General features: G+C 36.9%; 1 protein-coding gene across 3 annotated transcripts in view; it reads left to right on the forward strand.

Annotated features, from left to right (window-relative positions):
• Positions 1–12,408, forward strand: part of RNF24 (ring finger protein 24) — a 109,496-nt gene that overhangs the window by 87,502 nt on the left and 9,586 nt on the right. The window contains exon 5 of one of the 3 annotated variants that reach the window (XM_081558861.1): positions 5,428–5,511. The exons of the other annotated variants lie outside the window; for them this stretch is intronic. Within the exon in view, the coding sequence (XP_081414987.1) occupies positions 5,428–5,511 (84 nt within the window). The remainder of the gene's footprint in view (positions 1–5,427; positions 5,512–12,408) is intronic. 3 annotated transcript variants of the gene reach the window in all.

Below are 12,408 nucleotides of genomic sequence, written 5' to 3' on the forward strand. Positions count from 1 at the left end.
GAGGTGAGACAGAAAGATGGAATGGGGAAGAACATACAAGGAGAGATAAGAACTCTTGCAGTTACCTAGTGATGAGGTTGTGGGGTTGGGATACTCACTTATGTTGTTATGCTTTCTAAATTAAATACAAAGTATGTGTGTGTCCTGCTGTACACCTTAAGACAAATAATCTATAGTAATTCTTGTTTATTTTATTCCTGTGTTGCCTCTGATTATAAATGTTCAGAATTTTTATTTTGACCCCTATATTTATTTAGAGCCCTATCTCTTCCACCCTTACTGAGTTTTTTAATTGGTGTTTAAAGTAAGGACTTGAAAGGCTTCACATTATAATACCTATGTTTTATATAACCTAACTGTGGTGAAGCTACATTGCCCATCTCTTCAAAGAGAGTTAATTTGTAAAAGTATTTGAATAATAATAAAAAATAATGATTTATGTTATTGTTGAACACTTTGAAGTCATCTGCTGCTTTTTTGGGCTTCCCTGGTGGCTCAGATAGTAAAAAGGAATCTGCCTGCAATGCAGGAGACCTGGGTTCAATTCCTGGGTGAGGAAGATCACCTGGAGAAGGGAATGGCAACCCATTCCAGTATTCTTGCCTGGAGAATTCCATGGACAGAGGAGCCTGGCAGGCTACAGTCCATGGGGTTGCAGAGTTGGACACAACTGAGCGACTGACACATACACAGACATGCACACACGCACACGCACACACACTGCTTCTTTGCTCTTTCTGTATATATTTTATCAAAGAGTTGATATGGTACGCCATCCTCGTTGCATAGTGGTGAGTATCCCCGCCTGTCATGCGGGAGACCAGGGTTCCCCATCGGGGAGGCAGCAAGCCCTTTGGGCGTCCCTGGTAGCTCTGTTGGTAAAGAATCCGTACAGCATTTCAGACCTAATCATGGATTAAACTCAAGCATCAGTTACTATTTGATTTAAAAATTTTTCCCAAAACAGTAATAGAAAGTGATCCTCTTCTGTTTGGGGGATTTTGATGACCATAATTGAAAGATCAAATTCTAACACACATTAACAACATTGAATAACCATGTTTGTCAGGAATAGAAGTCTTCCTTATTGGTCTGACCCATTAGTTTAGAATCTTTATCCTGAATAAGTACATTGTGGTGCATCATTTTGTATCAGAATTGGTATCCCAGCTATACCTATCAATTCCAGTTTCACTGTAACTAAGAAAACCTAACCTGGCTGTACAACTGTTTTCAGAGGCCAATCATATATTTTTCACAGTTTATTTGGTTCTTTTTGGATGCATTTCTTTGTGTTGAAACTATTTTTTGTCAAACTTCTTTGTGTTGTTTGAATCTGTGGACACAGAGGAACTAAAGATACAAAGGAACCATGGATACAGAGGGCTCACTAGAAATTACACATGGATTTTTCAACTGCATGGAGGGTCAGCACCCATAGCCCCCTGCCTTATGTTCCAGGGTCAACTGTAATTTTAAAAGTTACTGAATACATAAAACATATCAGACAGTGTAATAAACCATGGAGACACAAAGAAACATAACTAATCTCTGCTTTTAATACATTAACCATCTGTTACAGAAGACTATAAATGAGAGTCACCCAAGAGTGTACAGAAGGGTGCCATGTGTTATCTGAAGTAACACTGAAAAGCTCTTGAGGGGTCCACTATTGCACAATTGCTTCTTGGCTTTTGCTCCCCTAATGGAGCCTTCCTGGGACCTTGCAGACTCAGCTGCCCAAACACCACCCACCCCTCCAACTTCTTAGACCACTCTACAGCTACAATTATTTATATCACTTTTTGTTTACATTGTTCTGCCAGTCTAGAAGTCGAGCAACACTAAGAAGATGTGTATACATATTAAAATCATGAGAATATATTGCCCTTCTGTAAAGAAAAAATACCTTCTTTTAAAACCCATAGCCTTCCTTGTTTATCTTTTCTTCCTTCATCTTTTAATAGAGACATAGATCCAGAGAAACAGATTTTGAGAGAAAACAATAGGACAGTCATGTAAGTGGGATAATAAATTGCATCTAATGGAATCTTGGCATCAAGAGAAACAGAAAGGTGCCCTGGAAGCTGTGACACACTGGGGCATGCAAGGTCCTGTGTTAAAGAAATTGTCAGCACTTAGCTCCAAGGGAATATAGGCCAGCTATTGCCAGATCTGAGTTTCATTTTGTTTTGTTTTAAGAAAAGCCCAAGAGCCTTGTCATTTGCATTTAGTCTTTGATTTGTTCACCACAGTATCCCCAGCTCTAGTTATGGCAAGTGGTTGCTTTCTCCATTAAATCTTTTTTGCACCTTTATCAAAAATCAAAGGGCCATATTTTTATGAGTCTATTTCTGGATTCTGGATTCTGTTCTATTGATTTTTGTGCCAGTTTCCCTTCACCAGTAACACAGTTTTGATTACTGTACCTTTATAGCAAGTCTTAAAATCAGGTGTATGATTCCTCCAACTTTTTTTTTTTTCCAAAACTGTTTTAGCTGGTCTAGTTCCTTTGCTCTTTCCTGTAAATTGTAGCAGCAAGTTGTCTATAACTACACACACACAGAGACACAAACATCCTGCTTTTTTATTATTATTTGCATTAAAAATGTAAATCAGTTAGGGGGAAATTGGCCTCTTTACCATGTTGAGTCTTCTAATCTGTAAACACATTATGTCTATTATATTTGAAGTAGTGTTTTTATAAACAGCATATAGTTACATTTTTTAATCCACCCTGCCAATCTGTCTTTTAATTGATGTGCTTAGAATATTTGTGTTTAATGCAATTATTGCTATGTTTGGACTTAGGTCAACTCTTTTATTATTTATCATCTGCTTTCCCCTCTTTTTTATTCCTTTCTTTCCCTTTCCTACCTTATTTTGGGTCATTTAAACATTCATAGTGTTCTGTCTATTATGATTTTATCTTTTTGTATAATTTTTTAGTGATTGCTTAGAGATTACAAAATAAATACCTAGAATCAATTTTTTAGCACTTTAGTTGGAATGTAGAAACTTTCCCACCATATAGATCCCTTTACTTTTACCCATATATATAGTAACCCATATATATAGTAAGTATATAGCATCTGTATATATTGAAAATCCCATCAGACAGTGTTGTATTTTTTACTTTCGACCATTAGATATATTTTAAAGAATTCTGGAGGGGAAAAATAGTTTGTTGTTTCCTTCTTATGTGATTTTCCATCTATCTGATGAATCTTATTTAGCAATTCTTTTAGAGCAGATCTGCTGGCTATGAATTCTATTACTTTGCTTTCAGCTGAGAATGTCTTTATTTCACCTTTATCCCTAGGTTGACATTTCATTTCCTTCCGCTTTTAAAATGTTGTGCCACTTCCTTCTGACCTCTGTGGGGTCTGATGAGAAAAACATAGTCATTCAAATCACTGGTCTCCTGTCAATAATGTGTCATTTTTCTCTGGCTACTTTTAAGATTTTTTTCTTTGCCTTTTGTTTTCAGCATTTTGATTATGATTTGTCTCAGCATGGATTTCTTTGGATTTTCCCTGTTTGGGGTTTACTCAGCTTCATAAATATGTAGATTTGTCTTTCACCAAGCTTTTTAGCTATTATTTCTTCAAATATTTTTTCTGTATTGTACTCTTTCTATCCTGCCACTCTCCCAGAGAAGGCCTCGTCCACCTTCTGTGGCCATGTGGGCCAATCAGAACTTTAGGCCTGTATCTATACAGTACAATACAGTGATACAGACATCCATGTAGCTTCCAAATTTGAGCACATTTGGGTGCATCCCCTTTTCTGTTAGGGTGATATTGCAGAAAGGAAAGGAGAACCTACTCCTTCCTGCATCTCAGCAGCTGGGATCCCAGCTGCCCAAGGACCAGGAAAACTCCTGGGTCAGGCAGAGAGTGAATGAGGAGTCATGTGGCAAACATGCTATGGCCTTGCTCTACCCTAGTTTCCACAGGAAGAGACTCTAGGAAGGTAACCCCATGAAGTTGCCCCTTGTGTAAAATGAAGTTTAAAACATCTTTTCCAGACTTCCCTGGTGGTCCAGTGGTCCAGCTTAAGACTCCATGCTCCCAATGCAGGAGGTTCAGTCCCTCTTGAGGGAACTAGATTCCACAGGTCACAATTAAGACCTGGTGCAGCCAAATAATAAAATAAATATTTTTTAATTAAAAAAAAAAAAAGTATCTGCTGTCAATGCAGGGGACCCAGTTTGAGCCCTGGTCCAAGAAGATCCCACATGCCACAGGGCAACTCAGCCCATGCAGCACCACTACTGAGCCCAAGGGCCACAAATGCTGAAGCCAGAGCGCCTACAGCCCATGCTCTACAACAGGAGAAGCCACCGCAATGAGAAGTCTGCACACCGCAACTAGAGTAGCCCCGACTCATTACAACTAGAGAAAGTCCTGGGCAGCAACAAAGATACAGCACAGCCAAAAATAAATGAAATAAATTTTTTTTAAAAAGAGTATCTTTTCCTTCTCACTTCCCCAAGAGCCCACTCCTTTCCCTTTGGTCCAGTGAGGAGGTGACTCTGTTGCTACAAGTTTTGCCACATCCCTTTCTTATGTGGGAGGAGATTTTAAACCCACTCATCTTAGATTACTGATCAGTCTTCTTATAAATCACATTACTGAAATTTATTTTTAAATTATAAATACTTAGAACCCAACTGAGGTTTGTCCCAAGTTTACATTGTAAAAAATTGTTTAAAAAAAAAAAAGCCCAAAGCATGTATAGGGAACTGAAAATATTCAGGACCCTAGAGACTGAGTGAGCCGAGTATCATCCCTCCCTTCCCTCAAAGAGCGCTGTTCCCACTGGAGAGAAAGTCATAAGCCAGTGAGGCTAGGACAGTAATGGGCTGAGCACGCGAATACATGGAGGCCGTGGAAGGGACTGCACACTGTACTTCAGTTTGGAACACGAAAGTCAGATCTTTCCTGAGCAGCACAGCCACGTTTAGGTTGCTTTCATAGCTTTCAAAGATTCCAACATTAAATGACACCTCTGAACTGGGAATGCTGCCTTTGCAGATATATGATTATCCTTGTAACTATTCAAGGAAAAGTGTAATAATTATTGTCCACCACCACCATCAAAGAACGATTGTCTATTTAAAAGAAAATCATTTTGGCTAAATTACATAAGCTGTGGGTCGTTTTCATTGTATGACATTGTCTTCCCCATGTGACTCTCCATTCCCTAGCTCGCATTTGAGGTAAATTTACAGATTGTGTCAGCCCCTTGGAAATTGTCAAATCCTTCCTTCTTGGGCATTTTAGGGATCATGTACTCTGTGAGTACTAGAAAATTAGTCTTCTTCCCAGTGTGCTATGGTCCCTAAAAGCTATTTTCCCTTAAAGTTTGTTTTATTTATGGGTATAATGTCAGTGTAAAAAAAAATGGAATCATGTATTCCAGGTGGCAAGATTACCAAGATGTCTGTTTCTTCATATAATTTATCTCAGGAGCAAGGGAACTCACACTATAAAAAAATTAGGTAAGGTAAGTGTTATTCCTTGTTTTGCTTTTATAGCAGTTGAGGTTTAAAAAAGTTGAGGAGAATGGACATAGCCTCTAGCTTCTGATTGTGGAGAAAAAAGGTGACCCTGTATCTTTTTTAGCCTGGAGCCTTCACATTATGATGCCCCTATTGTACCCACAGACTTGAAGCTTCTGCTGTTCCCCAAGCTGCAAAAATTACTCTGAAATGCCAGCTCCCTTCTGTTCTCTGAAGAGCTGTCAGTTAACTCACTATTGACTAGAGGATTTTTGCAGAAACTAATGCCTGTGGCTGGTGATTTTCATATTGGCTGGCCAAAAATCAGTTCTGTTGTCTCACTAACACTTTGCAGGTTATTACATTCAATAGTTACACCTGACACACCTGTAAAGTCTTCTCCAGCACCACGAGCTTCATTTTCACTTTCCATATCAGAATAAATCACTAAGGTCTTTTGTCATTTTTGTTGGCCTAATATTCATATAATCTGAATCAGAAGTGTATTCTGAAAAGTCATCTTCTGATACACTAGTATATATGTTGCACAGACAACAGAGAAAGTATCTGCATAAAATTTACCGAAAAATTCTTACTCAAAATTTCACAATGTCTCATTTTTTTAAATTTTACAGTAATAAACTTGCATTTATAACAGCACAAAGTTGGAAGAAAAACTTAACAGAGCAAAATGAATGATAATGAGCATGTGAATGATAATGACAATCATACATTGTATAATGATCCCTTGATCAATTTTAAACTCTAACAACTTCACATGGTAATGTTAATTGTATCACTCTCAAAAAATGTATTAATACATCTCTGGTCAATAATGTTCAGGTAACAAAAGATGAATTAATATATCTCTAGCCAATAATATGTTAACGACCTTTCTGCCTTTTATCATGTAAGACAAATGGACTCAAGTATCTATGCACGACCAAGCAGTAAACGAATGTCCTAGCCCAGTTTCTGACAGGGCTGATAGCATCTATTCTTTGACTTCAAAAACTGAAGAGTAATGGGAACATTTCCTGTCTCATTCTGTAAGGCCAGTATCATCTTGATATCAGGACCAGTCAGTGATATCATAAAAAAGAAAAAACTCCAAACCAATATCACTTATGAATATAGTTGTAAAAATCCTCAACAAACACTAGCAAACCAAAATAAGCAGCATATAAAAAGGATTATATACCATAAATAAATGGAATTTGTCCCAGGAATACAGAGTTGGTTCAACAAAGGAAAATCAGTCAATATAATACACCCAATTGATAGAATTTAAAGGGTAGGGAGAACACATGACCACCTGAATAGATGCAGAAAAAGCATTTGACAAAATTCAACATTCTTTTATGATAAAAATACTCAATAAACTAGGAACAGAAGGGAACTTCTGCAACTTGATCAAGGTTTCTATGAAAAACCCACAACTAACATCATACTTATTGAAAGACTGGAAGCTTTTCCTCCTAAGAGGAAATTAGACATGGATGCCTACTCTAATAGCTTTTATTCAACACTGTACTGGAGGGGTCAAGCCAGAGCAGTTGAGCAGGAAAAAGTAGTGATGGGACCGGATGCCATGATCTTAGTTTTCTGAATGTTGAGCTTTAAGCCAACTTTTTCACTCTCCTCTTTCACTTTCATCAAGAGGCTTTTAAGTTCTTCTTCACTTTCTGCCATAAGGGTGGTGTCATCTGCATATCTAAGGTTATTGATATTTTTCCCGGCAATCTTGATTCCAGCTTGTGCTTTCTCCAGCCCAGCGTTTCTCATGATATACTCTGCATATAAGTTAAATAAGCAGGGTGACAATATACAGCCTTGACGTACTCCTTTTCCTATTTGGAACCAGTCATGTTTCCATTATGGCTTGCAATTGTAATTATCTTTTATTTTTGTCTGGATATTGACTGTGAAAACTAATACACATCTTTTACTGTTGTGATTATATAACTGTTATTCACTTAATACCATTAAATCATGATTGGTCAAAAAAAATAATAGAACCCTATATCACTAAAATTACCATGTAATAGAAAAACCTGTAGTCACTTTTTAAAATCCAGATGCACATTAAAATTATCTTGGAATTTTTTGAAAAATACAATACCCAGGTATTGTTTTTTCTCCAAAGCTCTGGATGTGACTCCAATGAACAGCTGTCTTTAAAAACAACTGGATTATATGATGATCTTTTACTTTTATCTAGTTTGTTTCATTTTTCTATTTCATATTCAGTATTGCCGTCTCATTTAGTTTATGTGTTCTAATTTCTCATTCTCTGTTCTTTCTCAGTATCTAGTATAGTAAAAAGCTTTTGTATACATATATATATATAGTATATGTAATATATACATTTTAAGAAACTTAGGATCCTATTTTTGCCTAGCTAAAAATTTTATGACATTTTGGTTTCACTTGTTTGACTGAGTAGAATGCTAGATTTCTAATTTATATTCACTCAAAACTTTGATAATGGCACCCCACTCCAGTACTGTTGCCTGAAAAATCCCATGGACGGAGGAGCCTGGTGGGCTACAGTCCATGGAGTCGCAAAGAGTCGGACACAACTGAGCGACTTCACTTTCACTTTTCACTTTCATGCACTGGAGAAGGAAACGGCAACCCACTCCAGTGTTCTTGCCTGGAGACTCCCAGGGACGGGGGAGCCTGGTGGGCTGCTGTCTGTGGGGTCACACAGGGTCGGACACGACTGAGCAACTTAGCAGTAGCAGTATTACTGCTAAAAGTCTAGAAAGCTTATTATCTTAGTGATTTTTTTTTTTTAATGTGAATGAGGCTTGAAACTTCTAATCCAATTCTGAGAATATAAAAAAATACTATGTTGTAAAAAAAAAAAACACAAATTAACATGTGATACAGTATTATTAACTACAGATTTTGTTCAGATTTCACCAAATTTTATGCTATTGTCCATTATCTGCTTTTATACCTTATTTAAAATTCCACATTGTATTTAGTTGCATTGAGCAGCTTCAGCTTCATGCAACAAATTCTAATAAATTCTCTTTTCATTTTTAGTCCACTACAAATATTTTTCTAATTTTCCTTGTTATGGCTTCTTAGATATACCCATATTTAAAAGTAGACATTTGATTTCCAAATAACATGGGATTTTGTTTAAAGTATTTTTAATATTAATTTCTCATTTTGATACTAATTTCTCATTTAAATGTTTTCTTCTCTGCAGTTGCCCTCTGTTTTTTTTTTAGTCTTTTAACTTTATTGAAGCTTTCAATGGCTAAGTCAAAGGTCTCTCTTGGTAAATGTCACATTGCACTTGAAAATATGTGGGTTATTTTCAAGTATCTTTTGATTTCTAACATAATTCTACAGTGATAAGAGAACAGACTGTATGATTTCAATACATTTTGACCATGAAACTTTTGCACCTTGTTATATGTCTCTGGATATGTTCCAGTGTCTCCTAGCTTATAGTCTATGGGAACTGGAATAGAATTTGTATCCTGCTGCTGTATAAATCTTAATCATGTTGAATTTGTTCATAAGGCTTTTCAGGTCTACTATATCCTACTTTTCTGTCTTTTCATTCTATTAATTTTTGAGTGATATTGAAACTCCAATTAAAATATTAATTTATCTACTTAAAAAGTAATTATAATATATAGTAGAAATATATGTAAGTTTGTATTTTCCAAGTCTCCTTGCCTTACTCCCATAATTTGAAAAAGAAAAAGTGGGGAGAACAAATGGTCCTGGGATAACTAGATAACCACACACAAAAGAATGAAATTGGTCATCATATATAACTTTGTGCTCAACTTGTTAATATTTACTCGTGTGCAGAGTATTTTTCTTTCCTTGGAAATGAAAATAAGTCAAAGGATGTTGACTGGATTATATTGATTTAATTATATTATTCTTATTATAGTCAAATAAAAGTTTTTAAAATAATAACTTAGAAGTCATATTGGGTGTTTTAACTATAAAAGTTTTTGCAAAATAAAAAAAAAAAAGAATGAAATTGGATCCCTGCTTCACACCATACACAAAATAACTCAAAAATGAATCAAAGACCTAAATGTAACAACTAAAATAACCAAACTCTTAGAAGTAAACATAAATATATATCTTCATGGCTTTGGATTAGACAATGGTTTCCTAGATACAACACCTAAAGCACAAGGAGCCAAAGAAAAACCTAGATAAATTGAACTTCATCAGAACTTAAAACTTTCGTGCTTCAAAAAACATTATCAAGAAAGTAAAGAGACAAATCACAAGAAGAAAATATTTGCAAGTCTTTTATCTGATAAGTTTGGTATTCAGCATATGTAAATAACTTTTACAACTCAATCATAAAAAGCCTACAAAATAAAAAGATCTGGGACTTTCCTGGTGGTTCAGTGGTTAAGAATCTACCTGCTATTGAGGTTCAAGAGGGAGGGGACATATGTATACCCGTGGCTGATTCATGTTGATGAACGGCACAAACCAGCACAACACTGTAAAGCAATTATCCTCCGATTTAAAAATTTTTTTAATATTTAAAAAAAAAGGAATCCACCTGCCAGTGCAGAGGATGTGGGTTCAATCCCTGGTTCCAGGACGATTCCACATGCTGCAGGGCAGCTAAGCCCATGCACCACAACTACAGGAGCCTGTGCTTTCTAGGGCCTGTGTGCTGCAACTACTGAAGCCCACACACCTAGAGCCTGTGCTTCGCTACATAAGAAGCCAGCACAATGAGAAGCCTATGCATCCCAGCAAAGAGTAGCTGCCCACTTGCCATAACTAGGAAAAGCCTATGTGCAGCAACAAAAAACCCAGAACAGCCGTTCATTCACTCATTAATTAAAAATAAAAAATATTTGCAAACACTTTATCCCAGTATTTTTATCCTAACAAGATCTTTAGTAGAACAAAAGTTTTTAAATTTGATGAAGTCCAGTTTACCAATTTTTTTTTGGTTGCTTTTGAGATCCTATCGTACTTATGGTGCCTCTGGATGTCCAGTTGCTCCAACACCATTTGCTGAAAGGCCATCCTTCTGCCATAGAAATGCTTTTGCACCCTTGTCAAAGTCAGTTGGCTATCTGATAAAGGATTTGTGTCTAGAATATATAAAAAAACTCATACAACTCAAAAATAAAAAGAAAAATTACCCAACTAAAAAATTGGCAATGAATTTGAAAAGACATTTCTCTAAAGAAGGTGTACGAATGGTCAATAAACACATTGTTAGTCATTAGGGCAGTCCAGTTCAAATATAAGGTATCTCTTCATACCATCTAGACTGTATATAATCAACAAGACATAATAACCTGAAGATATAGACAGATTGGGGCCCTCATACACTGCTGATTGGAATGTGAAATGGTCTGGCCACTTTGGAAAACAGTTTAGTAGTTCCTCAAAAATTTAAACACAGAGTTACCGTATGACCCAGCAATACTACTCCTAACTGAAAACTCCAAGAGAATTGAAAACTCTAACAGATGCTTGTACACTAATGTTTAGAGCAACATTATTCACAATAGCCAAAAGGTAGAAACAACCCAAGTTGCCATCAACAGATGACTGGATAAACAGAGGTGGTATATTCAACATAACAGAATACCATTTTGCTATTAAAATGAGGTGTTGATTCATGCTGCAATATGGATGAGCCATGAAGGTATCATTCTAAGTGAAAGGAGACAGACACAACAGACCACACATATGATCCCATTTTGTGATTCCAGTCCATTTTGAAATGACCAGAATAGACAAATACATTAAGCCAGGAAATTGATTAGTGGTTACCAGGGGAAAAGGCAGAATGGATAGTGACTGCTTATTTGTTGTCGTTCAGTTGCTAAGTAATGTTCAACTCTTTGCGACCCCATGATCTGCATGCAGCACACCAGGCTTCCCTGTCCTTCACTATCTCCTGGAGTTTGCTCAAACTCATGTCCATTAAGTTGGTGACTATCCAACCATCTCATTCTCTGTGGCCCCCTTCTCCTCATGCTCTCAATCTTTCCCAGCATCAGGGTCTTCTGTAATGAGTTGGCTGTTCACATCAGGTGGCCAAAGTATTGGAGTTTCAGCTTCAGTCCTTCTGATGAATATTCAGGGTTGATTTCCTTGAGGATTGACTGGTTTGATCTCCTTGCAGTCCGAGGGAATCTCAAGAGTCTTCTCCAGCACCACAATTTGAAAGCATCAATTCTTTGGTGCTCAACCTTCTCTATGGTCCAACTCTCACATCCCTACGTGACTACTGGAAAGACCATAGCTTTGACTAGACAGACCTTTGTCAGCAAAGTGATGTCTCTGCTTTTTAATATGCTGTCTAGGTTTGTCGTAGCTTTCCTTCCAAGGAGCAACCATCTTTTAACTTTATAGCTGCAGTCACCATCTGCAGTGACTTTGGAGCCCCAAAAAATAAAGTCTCTCACTGTTTACACTTTTTCCCATCTATTTGCCATGAAGTGATGGGACCGGATGACATGATCTTATTTTTTGCATGTTGAGTTTTAAGCCAGCTTTTCCACTCTTCTCTTTCACTCTCATCAAGAGGCTCTTTAGTTCTTCTTCGCTTTCTGCCTTTGGAGTGGCATCATTATCTGTGTATCTGAAGTTGTTGATATTTCTCCCGGTAATCTTGACTCCAGCTTATGTGTCATCCAACCCAGCATTTCACATGATGTACTCTGCATATAAGTTAAATAAGCAAGGTGACAATATACAGCCTTGATGCACTCTTTTCCCAATTTTGAACCAGTCTGTTGTTCCATGTCCAGTTCTAACTGTTGCTTCTCGACCTGCATACAGGTTTCTCAGGAAACAGGTATGGGGGTCTGGTATTCCCATTTCTTTAAGAAATTTCCACAGTTCGTTGAGATCTGCACAGTCAAAGGCTT

Source organism: Giraffa tippelskirchi, chromosome 13 (assembly GCF_054371585.1).
Source record: "Giraffa tippelskirchi isolate mGirTip1 chromosome 13, T2T-mGirTip1v1.2.pri, whole genome shotgun sequence".
Classification (NCBI taxonomy): Eukaryota; Metazoa; Chordata; class Mammalia; order Artiodactyla; family Giraffidae; genus Giraffa; species Giraffa tippelskirchi.